The 18,964-nt window shown below is 40.6% G+C and overlaps 1 protein-coding gene across 1 annotated transcript in view; it reads right to left on the bottom strand.

Moving 5' to 3' along the window:
• The window catches only part of MORC1 (MORC family CW-type zinc finger 1), a 99,528-nt gene that overhangs the window by 72,512 nt on the left and 8,052 nt on the right, over positions 1–18,964 (bottom strand). The window contains exons 4-9 of the mRNA XM_065423128.1: positions 16,232–16,300; positions 13,578–13,668; positions 12,395–12,503; positions 7,465–7,624; positions 6,414–6,519; positions 3,499–3,624 (exon numbers count right to left, since the gene is read on the bottom strand). Coding sequence (XP_065279200.1) covers positions 3,499–3,624; positions 6,414–6,519; positions 7,465–7,624; positions 12,395–12,503; positions 13,578–13,668; positions 16,232–16,300 — 661 coding nt within the window. The remainder of the gene's footprint in view (positions 1–3,498; positions 3,625–6,413; positions 6,520–7,464; positions 7,625–12,394; positions 12,504–13,577; positions 13,669–16,231; positions 16,301–18,964) is intronic.

Genomic DNA, 18,964 nt, shown 5'->3' on the forward strand with positions numbered 1-18,964 from the left:
AGGTGGTGGCAGAGACTAATTTTGCGGTTTTGGGGGGGGACTCCTTGTTGAAAGATGGATCTATAATAAGGAATCCTGAAGAACTCATTACATTCTAACATCAAGTTCTCAATTTGGCACAAATTGTTAAAATATGACAGTACAACGTAAGGGCTGAAAGGATTCTCATTTCGCTGGAAAAGTGAGCAAGAGCAGATACAATATGTTAAAGGAAACTGACACTTTGTACTCAATATAGAACAAAGTCTCAAAACAGTCCATTAAAAGTAACTGAGAACCAGGATAACAGGCTCAATATTCAACAGTGATCAGATAAAGAGGGCCACACAAATTGAGTGAGCAAAACACATAGGAGATTAAAATAGAACAGATATTGAAAGTGATTGAAAGAGTGAATATTTCACCTAGAGCACACACTTCTACAATTATTGGGATATTCACAGCAGTTATTTTCAGAAGGAACGATATTTTTGGTGCTGCAAAATTGATTTTAACACTTAGCTTGATATGAGGACTATTACGCTACTGCAAGAACACGAACATCGAAGTTATGCTAAGCTTCAGTAACAAAGTGGCATATATTGAGAGATGCCAGCAGGATTCTGACACGCAGTCTCTCCCCCTTGAGCACTGACTTGGCGGGGTGGGGGCAAGTTATAGAACAATAGTTTGCTTACCTACAATGGGGTATCTGCTGCTACAAGTTACATCCAGGCCCACAGATTAGTGACTTTACAATTCTATAATCACGTTTAACCCAGAGTATTTTCCAATTTAACTTGATAAACTACACAAAAGGATTATTTGACACGCCACTTAACAGGCAGCCACCTCACAGATGTAATGTGACAATTATGAAACACCACACAGCAACATTACACAACAGTTTAGGATAGAAATTGAATGATTCCGCTGGGTTACATGTCAGCTTGTTTCCTACTATTCCCCTTAATACTTTGGTCTACATTCATCCCAAGCCACTCATCTTCGCACCCCTTTGATATCCTTTTCTAACTTAGCAAATATTTTTACAAGATGCCCCTTGCACTCTGAATCTCCCCTTTCAATTGTGCCTCATTCAAATCCTTCCATTTGCTGCTTTTCCATGAAACTCTGTGATCCACCAACATATGCAGTATCTAACCCAGTTTAATTTTTGTACAAACACATTCGCAGCTATTTGGAGATGTAATTCATTTGATTGTATTGTGTGACTGAACTGTTTCTACCTTCGATTTGCGCTCTCTACAGTGCAGGCTCTGTCTCTCTTCTATTATTAATCTATTAAGCACAGAAGAAAGTTCACAATTAGAAGGAGCTGTACTCAGTATTTGGATAAGAGCTAGTGGCTTTGGAACCGAGAACTATTATTGTAAATCCAAGTCCCTTAACAAGGTTAAGAAAGGTCAGCTGCTCCAGGAAAGCCCTACAGCAGGCCCAACAGGGTGATAAAACAGAGATGGGTAAAGCTAGAGTGATCTTCGACTGAGGAAGAGCTAGGGCATTAAGGAATCTTTAAGCCAGCTATGGTCAGTGGAGAAAAGCCACGAGTTTATGATCTGTAGTGTGAGAAGTATAAATTGTAGAAGCTAGAGTCACTGATTTGACATTTTCCTTTTGATCAGTGGTCAGAACACTATTTAACTTATGCAGTAGATATGTGGTGCTCTCGAGTTTGGATTGCTATATGTAGTTACATGTATGTATTTACATAGCATGATATACAATATGTTCTAAAAATGATACTCAAGTTTGAAAACAGATGTAACTTTCATAAAATCCAGTTGTGTGATGCCAGATAGAATACATGATGACTCCCCCTGAAGTGATCAATTTATTAGTAAATAAACTGATTATCCTAGGGTGGTTGACAACAACATGTAGAGTGGGATTTTCAAAATTAGTCCATGTTGGCCAAACTCTGTTCTCTTTTAAGAAAATCTCATACTTCAATAGGAACAAATTTAGACCAACGCTTAGCACTTCTGTAAAAATTCAATTGGGCACCAAGTAATAACCTACATATTTTAGTTCTAAGTTCTAAAATATGCCTCTTATCTGTCTTTCTGGCCACAACATTTGCCTCAGTTTAAATTCGGTGAAACTATCGGACTGTGCTTTCAGCCATAAGTTTTTCTTGTCTCGGCCCACCATGGTAGTCACAGGATGAAGACTAAGGGCATCCGTAGGGTAATGCACTCTATGGGGCTGTGATTTCTAAAGCGCACTAACATTTTGCACATTAATTGGTCCATGTAGACCCTGCTGGTGCACACTAAAGGCTCCCTCATGAGTCTTTAATACAGTAATGTTTCAAAAAGTACTACTTTAAAGGTCACCAGCAGGGTCCCCATGGACCAATTAATTTTCAACACCTTAGTGCACTTTAGAAATCTCACCGTGCATCACTAGAAAACCCCAAGATTTGTGTATACTAATCTTTCTAGTGCTTGGAAACCCTACGCAGATTGGTCTGAAAAATCTCATGTTAGATATTAAAATACAAGCCTGTTTTAACAGGACTCCAGTGTCTAAGTCCCCAACTACACTGTTATGCTTCTGCTAGTTTTTTATATTAGCACCTCTGTTGCAGACTACACACAAGCTAACCAACCACACAGCTATACCCACAATGAAAGCCGTTTTTTCCTTCCATAAAGATGTTAAAAATTTTGCTACTAAGTAACTGATCACTTTGGTTTGTACACTTAGGCTAGGTCTACACTACAGCAGGGGGTTGACCTAAGATACGCAACTTCAGCTACGTGAATAGCGTAGCTGAAGTGGTGTATTTTAGGTCGACGTACCTGGCTGTGAGGACGGCGGCAAGTCGACCGCTGCCGCGCCGCCGTCGACTCCGCTACCGCCTCTTGCCGCGGTGGATTTCTGGAGTCGACGGCAGAGCCATCAGGGATCAATTTTATCGCGTCTTCACTAGACGCGATAAGTCGATCCCCGATAGACCGATTGCTACCCGCCGATCCGGCGGGTAGTGAAGACGTGCCCTTAGTAAGAGTCTCGCCACTGACTTCAAAAGAAGGAGTTGGGTCCCTAACTACAGTGGGAATATGATCAGTGCACTAACTGGGCTCAGTTAGATTTACTTTAGGAGCAACCCCATACAAACTATAAATTAACAAGATTAGGGGGTCATTACAAATAAACCACATAAGTGACCTATAATCTTATACTGCATCTTTCGTACAAGAACAGAAGCACCTTGATGCACCGAAGTGAAATCAAAAATCCCCCTTTAGTGGATTATCTTATGTAGCAAGTTCTTTGCCCTGGGTCGTGGTAACTGCCAAGCATTTGTCACAGATGATTACACTTTAGCAGACCTGCCTGCCAATGCGATTTGAACTTTGTTTAAATTATAAGTCACATTGCCATCAAAATCAATTTCCCACCATGACAAAAAGGCTATTTAGGCTTTCAAGTGCACTGGTTTGAAAATTAAAATATTTAAGAGTGTAACAGCAACGGAAGCTTACTCACCTGGGTCTGTAAAAGCAGTAGGGCAGGCGCTTAGTTTCTACTTTCTCAGCTTGAATGAATATCCTCATATACGGGTCAAAATACAATACAGCTGTATAGGCTCTGAGTGACCATCGTTCTGGAAGGCTGAAATATCCAGTAAGTAAGCAAGACCACAAAGCGTGAACTCTACTACATGGAGAAATTAGATGCATAATAACCTAAGACAACATGCCCACCCCCGGACTCATTAAACTAAAATGCGCTGGATCCCCGCAGTGCTCTCTGTAGGTATAAAAAGATTTTTGAAGGTTTTCTCCAGAGTAAGTTTGTCAGAACCTTGCAAATAAACTGCAATTTGTGCACTGGGTTTCAGCTGATGGCACTAAAAACTACGGTACAGTTCTTGATTTGGCTAGAAATTTGTTTTATAATGGGATGCTGTTGACATATAGTATGAAAATCTCACTAACAGTGGGATTTAATGGCACACAGCTTCAGGCTTAAGACATTACCATGCAAGAAGCTAACTTACTTAACCCTGGGAATCTAGTTTTCCCACTGTATTATGACACAAATATCTATGGTGCTTTGCAGACAAGGAAGAGATATGAAAGTGTGAGATTGGAGTTCAGTCTGATGAGCTGGGCTGGACAGCAGAGAGCCCTGCTGGGCAGCCCTGCTCTTCCAGCCATGTCTTGCCTCTTTAGCTCTAACTTCCTTTCCTGGTTTTCTGGCTGAAGATTCTGGAGGACTCTCACCCTAGTGGGCTCTCTAGGCCCCCAGCCTCCCTAAACTATAGAATGAACAAGAGACTTTCCAGCCAATATCTTTGGGCTCTATACCCAGGAATGCAGGCAGTGGGAGGAGGCCAGTCAGAAGACAAGCTCCCTGTCTTACCAAAGGGGAGGGGAAGTTGCAGAGTCTGCGTGGGTGCAGGGTGGGGAAGAAATCATTAGTGAAGCAACCCAGGGACTAGGGAAGGATGACTAGTTCTGGTGATTTCTCTAGTAGAGCAATACATATTATTTGTTTAAAATACTAATGTGATTGAGGCAATGCCATATTTCAGCCAAAAGAAGATGTTTAAGTTCATAAAGCATGCCCTGCACAGACCCAACAGCCTCCACCCCTCAATAGTGACAAGTACCGCTGATATTTGTAGTCATCTGTCCCCACTTACAGAAAGTTCCACTCCAGGCCAGAGAGCCTGCTGATTCATCAGCCCTGCACTTTGTGCTCTACTGCTTGCAACCAAGTTCTGTCTGCTTCCTTCACACAACATTAGGGATTGTCCCCATAGGGTGCTTGAGCAAACATGCTTAGGCAGCCATCACTTATCTATTATGTTACTGGTACAGAACTCAGGGTTATTCACAGGAGTATTATGAAAGTGCTCAGATAATGGTACCAACTCAAACATTTTCTTTGAGATTCTTTTTTCACAACCTCTGTTCCTAACCCCGTTAGTTTTCCACATATTTCCTTTCCCTCCAGATCCCCTTTCTCTCTTCCTCAGCCCATTATTTCTCCCTCTCTTATCTAATTTTTTTTGTTATTGTCCCTTCTCTTTACTGTCCCGTCTGAAAAATACATATTACATTAAATTGCTCATTTTAATTTAAATGTGCACTCACTTATTTTCAACATCATCTTTACTGCTACTTCTCCATCTATACAATACATAGGATGTCTCCCAAAACAATTTCCATTGTACTTGAGATGTAAGTACAGAAAAGGTCTAATTTCAATTGTGAATAACTATCTTATAGTCAAGATTTAGTTCTGTGAACTCTTTTCAGATCTCTAAATTAAAAAATAAACCTCAAGTCTTGGAATTATTGCATTAATAATTGTAAATTAATTTTAAATGTGCTGCAGTAATCAGCCTCAGAGAAGATGAAAATTGTGTCATAAGTAGACAGAATTTAACTAGCTGCATTTTAAGATCAAATATCTAAGTTACAGTTATCTGAATGATCAATTTTGTCTCCAGTGGATTAGAAATTATTACAGTGGTTTGCATAATCTTCGCTTTGAGATCTGTGGACAGCTGTTATTCAGAAACCCAAGTCTTTTAGCCTTGGATTTTCAAAGAAGCACGAGGGAATTAGGCACACAAGACCCAATGAAATTCAATGGGAGTTGGGCTTTTAACTTGCTTAGGCTTCTTTACAACAGAATCCCATTACTATGAAGTTTTTACCCTGGTATTTTCTAAGGGGTTGCCATAGGCCAGGTGCGAAGGGGAGGGGGGAAGGGGAGGAAGAGAGGAACCAGAAAGTTTTATCATCCCTTTCTTAAAATGACAATAGATGTGAGGAGTAGCGGAACCCTGTTGGGTTAGTGAGTCCCCTACAGAAATAAACTGTGGCCACCTACCTGAGGGCCCAATACCCAGGATGCTTTGAAAAGATGATGTACTAAATCAAGTGTCATCTAAATCCAATGGGTACATTGTACCTCTCATTTAAAGAACTGCACTCACTTTCTTACTTGCCCCTAATATTGGCTGGCAATTCCTCAACATTGATCACAATGGGACATCTGAGGTAGCAGAGCATACAATCCATTTGTTACAGACAGCACAGGGAGCAGTGAATGTTTATATGTCGTACAATTTCTCATCTGCATGGTTTACCCAGTTTTATTAGTGAATGAAAAAGGTCATTTGCACAACTGGGCAACCATACCATATTTGCCTTTTGATCCTATGTTACCCCGCCACCCCCCAGTCAAAGAAAGGCATTTCTGCATTTCTTTTCCTTGACATCCTGCTCTCATTTCTGAATGACAACATATCCATGCTGTTTTTCAGTTCCTAATCAATTGACAGTTCCCCAATCAAATACTTTTACTGGTGTATGTAACCATGTACTATTGATTACAGATATTCATCCAAACCTTTGCTCCAGTAATGTAATTATGCCACTCACTTATCAAGAAGACCAGCAATCTGAATATCCACACTGTCAGTTCTAATATCTAGCTCTGGCTCTCCACTGAGCATAAGCTTTAAGTTGTAAATAACAATGAAAGTGCCTGTGGAGAGAAAATATACATCTTTTAAAGGCAACTATTTGAATATTTTAAAAGATCCTTTTCAGGTGCTTCTGTACTTTTTAATCTTGTCAGTCTAGCCTGTCTAAATAATACACACAGTATCCAAATAAGAGCTGCAATTTTTGTGGCCTGTTTAAAACAAAAACCATGGAAATATGTATGTACAACTTATTGTATCGTGTCTGATACAAATTGAGTTTACGGACACTGAGGGCTTGTCCAGATACAGTTAGTGCACAGCAAGCTCGGATATAAAAGTTTCAAACAGCAGAAGGTCAAAGCACACTAGGGAATTTTAAGGCATACTAGCAGGCTCCGCATGGCCAGTTAGGGCACCATAGACTTATACCCCAGCTGCACACTAACTCTCCATCTAGACAAGGCCTAAGATTCATACAGCTAGAGTGATACAAGAGAGAGGGAGATTTCAGAGATAAGACTGAAGTAGAAAACAGACACTTTCTTAGGAACTATGAAAGGAGATGTATAGTGAGAGAGAAGCTCTTCCAGATGGAAGGTGATGCAGAGGACAAGGCTCTTGCATTAAGCATTACACTGTGTGAAAAGACAGAAGAGGCCAGTCGAATAAGAAGAACTAGTGGAGAGGAAATCTAAGTAGTCTGGACCAAAGTGCATGGAGAATTTCAGCATTCTTTCTAGATTTTTTCCCCCATATAAACATTTCAATTTTGACATTCAAGTAGAACAGACATTTTATTCTCTTTATAATAGCAACCAGGGTGTAAGGTAAATACCCCAATCCTTTTATTTTCTTCTTATTAAAAAGGTCTGACCAAATAAGAATTTCAGTAATTGACCTTCTCCATAAGAGTTAAAAGCACATTGCTTCTCTAATGATACATCGGTATGGCTATATTTTAAATAATTGTTTACATGAAAATTGCATTGTTTGGCAAAGCTTACCACTTCTCCCATAGATCGCGTCAAATTGCTGCAGCAATTCAGTTTCACTCTTAAAAGGGGAGTATTTAAAGATGATAGACATCTGTACAGTGAATTTCTCAAGATCACCTATGACAGGTTTTCTAGTACTTCTTGACCATGAGGTTATTGGGACTATCATCTGCAAAAAACATTATGAAAAAAATATTTCAGGGACAATTACATATTAAATATTCAAAGACCAAGGTGAAATTTTTGATTGTTGCTGTCCTTTTATTTTTAATTATTTTGTGGAGAAATTATAATCCTAACATTATTTTTAAGATAAACAGGTTTACACAGCTAGGATACAGAAAGCTACTAAAATCAATCTTTGCTACAAAAAACCAAAACCACAGAGGAAATCTGATAAAAATTAGGTTTGATTCTTTATTTCCCGACCTGGGATTTACAATCCCACAATGTATCACATGCCAACAATCTCTGCAGAGTAAACTCTCAGGCCCTGGCAATAGGGATTATTTTAGAGGCAAACATCAATGCCTAGCTATAGAAATCGGTCATGGAACCTAGAAGGGAAGGATAGTACAATTGTTAAAGTACTAACCTGGGATTCTGGAAAACTGGGTTCAATTCTCTTCTCTACCACAGACCTCATGTGTGACCTTGGGCAATAAACCAAGTCTCTGTGCATCAGATGCAGCCAATATAGTACCCTACCTCACAGAGTGTGGAATGGACAAGAACATTAATGACTGTGGAGTACTCAGACTCTACACATGGTCCCCATTACCAAATACCTAAAAAAGACAGATCTAGAACACATGTAACAATGAAGTTGCCTTACAAGGCGAAAAAGCGTGGACTAAACAAACAGTCGTTGGAAAATCAAATTATTTTCCTCTAGTCAAGAAGAGCCCATTTCTATTATGAGAAACTATACTGTACTTGAATACAAAGATTAGCATACACCACAATCTCAAACATTCACACATCTTTTACCTCATATTTTGTTTAGTGTTCATCACCTTAGCAGCTAGTTGCTATTACAAATACTAATAAGGCAAAATTACACATATAGAGAACCCTGTAACGGCTATCCACGGTCATATTTACAATAGCTCTTCATCTTCATATATAGTACAGAGTGTGTGTCAATATAGGGTGGGACTGTTGAGGGTTTACATGATAGATGTGCCAGACACACGGGGATATCAAAATGTCTCCTTTTGCAGATTTCTGAACTTCAAACATTTCCAATGGAATGTTTCATTTTAAACACAAAGGGAACTATTCTCAGCTAGCTAGGGACATAAAAATTCGCTGGGGTGCAAGAGAGCAGAGCTCTAAGAAAGTATAAACCTGTTTTTTCCTTTTCCTCTCCTCACAAAAAAATAAAAATAAAATAAAAAATAAAAAGAGAGTGGCCCATTTATTACTTCCCCATTCTCATAAGCTCCAGGGTTAAGCCCAACTTAAGGGTAAAAAGGGTAATTTGTCAGTCATGACCTACAGTCAAGAGAAGATGGGTTTCATATTTGAAACAGAGCAGAAACTATTAGGATGACTGCCTCGCCAATAAATTCTGTCATCTGTCTCTCACTTTTTTCTGGTGTCACAGCCATCTCTATTCAATTCTCAAACTGAGTGTTCAAGTGAAAGTGCCCAGCTCTGTATTTGGTCATTCAGATGATCTCTTGGGCCATGTCTACACTACACATCTCTGCCAGCATAACTGTGTTACTGAGGGTGCAAAGAGGTGTGATCCCCGACAGACATAACTGTGCCAACAGAAGCCCATAGTGTAGATGCAGTTATACTGGCAAAGCTGCGCTTTTACCAGCAAAGCCTGTTTCTCTCATGGGATGGTGGTGGTTTCACTGTACTGGTAGAAAACACAGCTTTGTCCACAGGAGTGTTCTTCGGTGACTTCTGTATTCTTGAACGGGTGGGAAAATAGCTTCAGTGTGAAGTTCTTCTGCCAACTTCTGTGCACTCTTCAGAATGTTTTGAAATCCCGCATCTGACCGGTAAGACCGTAGGTATGACTTTACTTTGTCCAGTTGTTCCATTGCTCCAGATATATCAAGGTCAACACCTTGGAGTCTCTTGCTTACAACATTTACGTCAGTATGTCATGCCACAACACTCGGGGTATGTCTACACTACGGGATTAATCCGAATTTACAGAATTCGAATTTTGGAAACAGATTGTATAAAGTCGAATGTATGCGGCCACACTAAGCACATTAATTCGGCGGTGTACGTCCATGTACCGGGACTAGCGTCTATTTCCAGAGCGTTGCACTGTGGGTAGCTATCCCATAGCTATCCCATAGTTCCCGCAGTCTCCCCCGCTCATTGGAATTCTGGATTGAGATCCCAGTGCCTGATGGGGCAAAAAACATTGTCACAGGTGGTTCTGGGTACAGCCTCACCCCTCCCTCCATGAAAGCAACGGCAGACAACCATTTCACGCCTTTTTTCCTGGGTGAACACTGCAGACGCCATACCACGGCAAGCATGGAGCCTGCTCAGCTCAAGACAGCAGTCATGAACATTGTAAACACCTCACGCATTCTCGTGCAGTTTATGCTGAACCAGGACCAGAAAAACGAGGCGAGGAGGCGGCGGCGACGGCAGCGCAGCGACAAGAGTGATGAGGACATGGACACAGAATTCTCTCAAACCGCGTGTCCCGGTGCTTTGGAGATCATGTTGTTAATGGGGCAGGTTCTATCCGTGGAACGCCGATTCTGGGCCCGGGAAACAAGCACAGACTGGTGGGACTGCATAGTGTTGCAGGTCTGGGATGATTCCCAGTGGCTGCGAAACTTTCGCATGCGTAAGGGCACTTTCATGGAACTTTGTGACTTGCTGTCCCCTGCCCTGAAGCGCCAGAATACCAAGATGAGAGCAGCCCTCACAGTTGAGAAGCGAGTGGCGATAGCCCTGTGGAAGCTTGCAACGCCAGACAGCTACCAGTCAGTCGGGATTTTTCCAGTCCTTTGTTCCTGTAGAACCCAATGTGGCTGGAACATTAGACTGGAAGAGTTTGCAACAAAAACAGTATGCAGCATTCTGGGTTTTTGAGTACATAAGCCATGGCCTCTCCACTTTGTCACCATTGGAGATTTCACACCAGTAATGTGTTGGATGGAAACTTCTATTTTAATTGTCTTTGGGGAACATGAAGTTTTTCACTTGCTGTGGCCCATCCAGTACAAGTCCCTCAGGCTACTGCTCAAGTGGGTCCACAGTCCTGGATCATCTAGACTTAAGGAACTAAACTCAGCAGCAGCTGTTCCTTGCGCCTCCACCACACTCTTCTCTGATCTACACTTTTCTTCAGGAATGTGCATGGTTATATCCATTTGAGATGGAGATATGGATGCTGCAGTAGCTGCCAGGTCACTTGCACTCTGACTAACTGGAAGATCAGGCATCTCCTCACCACTCACATTCTCACTGGGGCCAGAAGGCTCACCATGAACATTTGTGTCTATATATCGCAGGAGACCTCCTTCCTGCTTAGATAGAAAAGCTTCCTTTGCTTTCTTTCTTTTTCTGAATGCTGCCCCAGAGGGGCGTTTTCTTATTTCACTCATGACTGCTTTTCTGTGCCAGCTATAGTGGCTCTCAACACTCAATTGAAGGGGACAAATAAGCAGGCTGGTAGCAGGGCCTGAGTAAGGGAAGATATCAGCGTCTTAAGGGCCTAACTGGCTCCTACTACTTCAGTTGACTGCCTGTTCTCAAGTGGATTCAGGGAAGCAGCAGGAAACAGGAAGCTCCCTGAAAAGCTGGTGTTAATCAGTCCAGGCTCCTGGGGGTGCTAGAGAGGTACATAAGAGGCTCCTCCTCCTCTCTCTTCCTGCAGCTCCTGCTACTTTCTGTTATTTTATAGTTGTGATGAGTACACACTCACCCATTCGGGCAGGTTTGTACTCAGCAAGACTCAGCCATGCCTCTGCTGCTGCTACCTATGCTATTGTGGCTACACTGCCATTTATACTCGTGAAGCTAGCACACAGACGTGTAAGCGAACAGGGGAATCACACCCATAGCTTGTAGCGTAGCTGTAGCCTTTACGGTCTCCAGGTGCTGTTTTACAAGTAGATGTCCTATTCTGATACCACATAGATAGTTCTTGCTGCATTTTCCATTTCTCGTTCCTTTCTTTGACTGAGCCCTCCTTTTTCTTATTTTCATTTTCAGTCCTATCCCTTGCTCTTCATGTTCCTGAGCTTCACCTTGTTCCTTGCCCCACGAACCAGCCAACCAAGACTGAACCTTTGGGCTGTAACATCAAACCTCTTTCTTAGTCACCCTAATTAGTAGTTTTTCCTTTAAAGTTGCTTTGCTGTACAAGCAGTCGGTCAATCAAAGCTCCAGGAAGGAAGGCTACACATGACTCCTTCCAAATCCCATCTAGTCCATTTTGAGAGATAGATTCTCCGAGGCCCTACCAGGTCACCATCTGACATAAGATCTCACAGGAAGGGTCTAAAGAATATAGTTTGTTGACTGTAATTAAGGTGAAGCCAACAGATTGAAGTACAGTACCAGTGTTGATCTATGCTTATCCTTCAGATGTCAGCAGAGCATACTGCGTGATAACGCTCTGCTTCACCTTTTCTATAAAAAAAACCAAACAAAAACCCAAAACAAAGCAGACTTGGACAACTTTTTCCCTACATTAACAGTCATCTCTGTATTTCATAAACATATTTCTAATGAAAAATGAGAAGTTTCATTTATTTTTAATAAGCAATGCTTTACAGCACAATATATAACATGCACAGCAATTGCAGAAGATGCTTTAGAAAGTACCGCCCACTTTAGGAGGCTAAATTCCATTGAATTTCAATGAGACCTAAGCACTTCAAAGTCTTGCCTAGGGTCTATTTGAAACTATTTACAATCAAAGCAACAAAAAAAAAAAAGATACCTCATTAAGGCCTTCTGTCTCACAGAATGTTTGAGAGAAGAGAACACATGTCATTGTATCTTCTTTCTTCGTGAATAATATGAAGTCTTTCCCTATTCGCATAGATCCACTATAGTAAAGATACAGAAGATGTCAATTACTCTCAGATAGCTTGTTGTCAGGATGTTAATTTACTTTAAGTAACACAGACAGAACATATCATTAATTGGCTTGATGGCCCTGTTCTAGCATGTTCAAATTACATTTCTACTCCTGACAATGGGTGTTTGGAACAAGGAAAAAGCAGCTCTTGGGAAGAGGGAGCGCCTAAACCTTAAGGAACTCCTTTCCTCATCTAACCATCCTCAGCCAAAATGAGGTAACCACACATCATGTTGACAGAGTGCACAAAACTAACAGAAAGTTGTGGTTTTAGGCTACTGGTTGCAAAACACATACATAGAGTCACACAACTACTAAGAGCCATGGATCAGTGATCAACATATTTTAAAGGATGCACAGCGCTGCTTAATGTTGCATCAAAGCAGCTGTACAGAGAAATAAATACATACCAAAGTTTAAGCAATTCTAGATGTGGTGGCAGGTCTCCACCAGCTGCTCTCTGCTAAGGTCTTTCTGTCAGCCAGCTTCAATGCCAGAGTGGCAGGTGGAAGTGCTTATCCAGAATATCCCCCAAGTAATTTCTTTTGGTGGGGATCCTTCAGCAGCAAATACTGCTGCCTTTGCCCAGTGGAACCACTAAGAAGTGGCAGTCTATCATCTGTCCTCTGTCAGGAGACTGACTCTTCCCTAGGACACACAGGGCCAGGCTAGCACCAGGAAGTACCATTTTTGCCTCCTTGAAACTAGCAAGAATCAGGCCTAAAAATGGCTGGAATTCCCTCCCAAAACTCTCCCTCCCTTTACAGAAAAAGAGAAAGCAGAGGGAAATATGGTGAATATATTCACTTTTGAAATATACATTAGAAATAACTGGACAACTAGAACCATCAGGAGCTTCAGTATGCACTATTAGGAACAATACTGAGTTAAATATTGAGATTGTTAGATGACCAAATAGAGCACTGATTTTTCTAGGATTATATTCCATTATTCCATTTAGTTTTTGAGTTAAGGATCATACTTACAAAAAAATACTGAGGCAGAGACATTCAAGACACTAGGATTTAGAAAACACCCTTACGATTTAAGTCCATTGCCATAGCGTCCAATCATTCTCGAGAGAGATGTCCGCTTAGAAGACCTTCCAAAATAAATCAGATCAGTAGCTTCCTCTGCAATAGAATTTTATTGTTATTGTTAAAACATGCAAATAGGACACTCATTAGAAAACATCAGGACTTGAAAACTTTAAAAACCTGCATAGATTTTAAAATGAGTATTCACTTGGTTTGTGCTACAGCACAGGATTTGTTGAGATCTTATGATGTGTGTTATTAGCCGTGGAGCAAGATATAAATCAGACACAAGTTGTTTCCATGCTTGTCTGACTCAGTACAGAGGTAGCCAAACAAATGCTGTAATTGGATCTCACTGCTGACAAAAGTAGGATACCAGATTCAATGGACCAATGGTCTGATCAAGTATAGCAAATCTTAATACTCCTTCCCTTCTTAACTCAGGAATGACAGTAGGGTCTTGGAATTGTACACGCCACAATTAAATCATAACAAATATTAGATATTATTTTGTATTTATAGCTCGTTTCATTGGAAGAACTAAGCATTTTAAAAACCAAGAATGAGTTGATCCTCAGCACATGACGTAAGCACTGTGCTCGTTTTAATAAGGAAACTGAAGCACCAGAAGTTACGTGCCTTGCCCAAAATGATATAAGATCTCTGGCCAAGCTTGAAATAGAAGCTAGGTTGTGATCCACATTCCTGTGCCAAAAAATAGTACCTCCCCCTTTGCAGATGCTTTCTGCATAGTTTTTTTCCCCCCACATAAGAAGGAAATCCACCAGTTGATAGCTGCAGTAGGTACTGAGTAGCTCTCTCCATTTGCAGTGAAAGTTGGCATGCCAAATGCCATTCAAAGAATTAACTAGCAAGGATGACTTCCAAGAACATCTGACATAGTCATTCTGGGAACAGTTTATTTACAGCATGTATCAACCTAACCTGAAGATCAAGACTCTCCATTATCTACTTGGGAGCAGCATGAAACCGCCATAATATCAATGAACTAATATCGCTTGGTCAATAGAAGGCTGTTTGGATACTTAAAGGAAAATAAATTCACTCTTAAAAAAGAAGCAGGAGCAACACACTAGATGGCAAACTGGTACAATGTTATTTTATCTGAAAAGTCTTGAGCTGCTAGTAGCACAACGTTGCCTAGTACTATAGCATTATAATATCCCCATGACTTTTGCAAAAATATGATAGCAAAATATACAGAATTACACCCAGCACTCCTTAAACCAATGTAAGTCCCATCATAAAGATCCTTTGTTAGAGTTTTAGGGAAATTGTCTATTTGGGACCACACACAAAAAATCCATTGTATACGGAAGTGAACATCTACTGATCCTCTTCTTATAAGCAAAATGGCACCACTCAGATAAAGACTTATAATTAGGTAAAATAAATCAAGTACACATTCATCTCTGGTGCTTCCTGTATCATTTCTGTTCCTCCAACTGTGATATTCACACTTGACAACTGATTGCACCAAGGGAACAACGTCATGTACAAATTCAGAGCAACAAGTACTATTTTTATTTTGATTGCTGCCTATGATGTACACTGAAGTGTGCCTTAAGTTAGGGGTTCTCAACCTTTTCCTTTCTGAGACCAACATGCTAAAAAAACTCCAAGGACCAGCAAGGCTGTGCTCTGGGCTTCAGCCCAGCCAGAGTGGAGGAGGAACCGGGCCGGGGCTCGCAGACCCCCTGAAACTGGCTTCATTAAGTGACCATCCTAGGGAACAGGAAAGTACACTATTTATTGGCTGGAAATATGGTGATATGTGGAAATGATTCTGATGTTACATTTTTACTGTACCATTTATTCTGAACAATCCCAGAGTTTTTTTTTTATATACAAAACACAGTGTAGGAACTCCTGTAATAAGCAAGGAATGCATCATTGAACACTGAAATACAGCAGTTTGACAAAACATAGCAACACTTAACAGTTTAGGCACAGTGGGGAAAAATACCACGTCCAATGCAAGCTGAAGGGGAAGTTCAGGGAGGCAAAAAGTAATTATAGCAGGGTTTTAAATTTGTCTAGGACATCAGTGTTAAACTCCATACTTTTATGGGAGAGATCCTAAAAACAAATGAATGTTTCACGGTTTGGTTGTCTGTTTGAAATCAGTGAATTAACTGGTAATACTGTGCCTGGAACTCTGACCATTTTCTGATATGTGAGTTGGTGCTATGCTTTAAAAGCAGGGCAATTATATTTCTGTAATAATCCATATATTTTACATTTCATTTCTCCAAGAAAATTTACAGTCACTTTATGCACAGTTTAAAAAAACTTCAGGACTAATTTACTCTGCTAGCAAAAATACTAAAAACAGTAAGTAAACTTGTAAATTAAGTATATACACCTCTACCTCGATATAACGCTGTCCTCGGGAGCCAAAAAATCTTACCGTGTTATAGGTGAAACCGCGTTATATCGAACTTGCTTTGATCCACCGGAGTGAGCAGCCCCGCCCCGCCCCCCCAGAGCACTGCTTTACCATGTTATATCCGAATTCGTATTATATCGGGTCGCATTATATCGGGGTAGAGGTGTATATCATTTTAAATAATGTCTCTATATACTTGGTATTTTATTCCCTTGAACAACCAGTTAAGCATCTTTATAATTAACTTACTAGGGGTCATGCCGCATCCATCATCCAAAAAGCACAACATAAATCCCCCTTGCAGTTTGTCATTATCCACTGAAAAAAGAGAAAAACCTGTTTGTAATAAATGTAGAACCTAATTTGCCGGTTAGGGAGATTGTGATGTAACAACCCCTCTATTCACATCCTACACACAATTGTAATAATCTTTGTACAAAATATATCTTGTGAAGTATCATATGAAAACTAATAACTGACTGATCATTAATATTCTTGTGTGCTGTATGTACGCGGTGTGTATTAAGAGTTATGGATGTATGCTGGAATTATGGCATGTCAGGGGGCATTGGTAAACAGGTGTGCCCCAGACAAAGGAATATATATATGATTCTCTGACTAGCCTGATTGTCACGCAAAGACGATGAAGGTCCATTTTTATGTTTTAGGTAGACAAATTTATTAAGATAACAAGTGGGGGAAGAAAAAGCATGGCGCTTCCTTCGCCACCAGACTCCATGTTGCCTTCCTCACAACTTGAATAAACTTTACATTGAGATAACCCTCAGAAGAAATCATTTCAAATGTTTACTGGTATATAAAGCCATAGGGGTCTGAATCTCAAGTGATAAGTGATTGAATCAACTGACTGTATATAATATTACTGTATTATAAAAATGTATAGAGTGAGGTCTTTTCTGAAAGCTAATGACACACTAGTGAGTATTATCATGGTGAAATGTATTAACATTATATAGGGAAATATGGATACTTCATAAAATTATGCTTTAAAGTCTGTGGCCAAACAGGAAAGAAGGCAGCTGTTACCTGTATCCTATGTAAATTAAGTATGGTGGGATCAAACTAATAGCTCAGTGGTTTGAGCATTAGCCTGCTAAACCCAGGGTTGTGAGTTCAATCTTTGAGGGGGCCACCTAGGGATCTGGGGCAAAATTGGTACTTGGTCCTGCTAGTGAAGGCAGGGGGCTGGACTCAATGACCTTTCAAGGTCCCTTCCAGTTCTAGGAGATAGGATATCTCCATTAAATTATTTATTTATTTATTAATGGATGTCCCACTTCCATACAGGAAATGAAGGTCACAGGAAGGAAAAAACAGTGTGAGGTCCTCCTGCCTCTTGAAACAATAACTCAACTTAAGCAAGGACAGAAGCCATCTTTGGCATCCATCACTACACAGAGAAGGGAACAGAGTGCTTACAAGCTGAGAAAGATGGGTCCTTCCACTAAGTGGGGGAGGGGGGTAGAAGTCTCTGGAAACTGAATATAGGTGAGAAGCCATCTTGAACAAAGGTTGTACCTTGCTAGATTAAGATTTATGTTTAGATGCATGTTTTCACTTTTATTTGCTCTTAACCCTCTAACTTTATTCCTTTTACTTGGCATCACTTAACCCATGCCCTACTGTTAAGAAATTTGTTTTATTTTTTACTATAAACTAACTCAGTGCTGTGTTTAAAGGGAAGGGTGTATTTACCCCAGTTGTTTATAAACTGTGATGTGCTTGTGTCTCTTTAGAGGAACAAACAAACCTTATTTCTCTGAACTATCCAGAAAAGGTCTGGACATTATAGAGTACATGGTTTCAGGAAAACTCAGGACTGGGAGTATGCCGGGGTCATTGCTGGCTGTGACAAGACTGGTGGAAGCCAGAATGAGGTACTGCTGAGGTCAAAGCTGCTGAATCCGGGCTGTCTACCACACGGACACTCAGGGTGTGACCTGCACACTTGTAGGCTGGTTGTGAGCATCTCAGCTAGGAGCTATAGTAGCAAAGCATTGTAAGGCACAGGGCTGCAGGACAAGTGGTGACACAACCCCTCACTGGTCTGGATTGCCAGTTGATCCCAGTAACTGATACCAAAAGCTCACACAAGACATTTTTCAGCAAAGAAGAGAAACAATAAAACGACAAACTGCTGTTTTACTATACTTCTAATTTTCTGTAACCTAAACCCAGTGGTTTGTAAGTATTAATATATTTTATTTTTTGTGTTCTAAGTTCTGCAAAAAAGCAACTTGTCAGGACACCACTTTCCAACCTGACTTAGCTAAAGAAAGAGAGCTGTGCAAGTCTTGATGTCTGTTCAATATCTCAGCTGGAGGTCTCAGAGGCACGCGAAGTGAAAGATGCAACTTGAAAAACAGGTAGAAACAAGGGGTAGAAACCAGCATGAGACATCTCAGCATCCCATAAGGGAAGCTTTATGGTGGGAATCTGGCTAGTCTGAAGCTCAGTGGGGCAAAGGGATTAGGCCAGCTCTGCTCCAGCTTTCAGTAGGATTAGCTGGCCAAACAATACAAATGTCAGTGAGAGCTCAGCTTTGCAAAATAGATGTTTCACCAGAATAAAATTAGAAAAAAAGAGAGAAGAAACAGTGAATTTTTTTTTAGCTACTTATATATCTCCACTGAACAGCCCTGCTGAAAATACTAAAACCCGATTTTACAAGAAAGCTGAACTACTTCTGCATTCCTTTGTTCATTGATGCTGCCAATAATACTCTTAAGCATGCAGAAGCATTATACATTCTGTACCCCAGCCATTGAAAGAAATAGGTAAAGACAGTTAAACAAGCCTCCTGAAAGGCAACATCCATTTATTTGTGGGATGATTTCCCAAGGGAAATGGAAACCCCATCACCTGATATTTCCAAAGCCAAATTTTCAACTACCATGATAGCGTGCAGGCAGACACCTGCCACTGAGGAATCAGATGCAGACCAATGCCCTCTTGATATGC

Source organism: Emys orbicularis, chromosome 1 (genome assembly GCF_028017835.1).
Source record: "Emys orbicularis isolate rEmyOrb1 chromosome 1, rEmyOrb1.hap1, whole genome shotgun sequence".
NCBI lineage: Eukaryota > Metazoa > Chordata > Testudines > Emydidae > Emys > Emys orbicularis.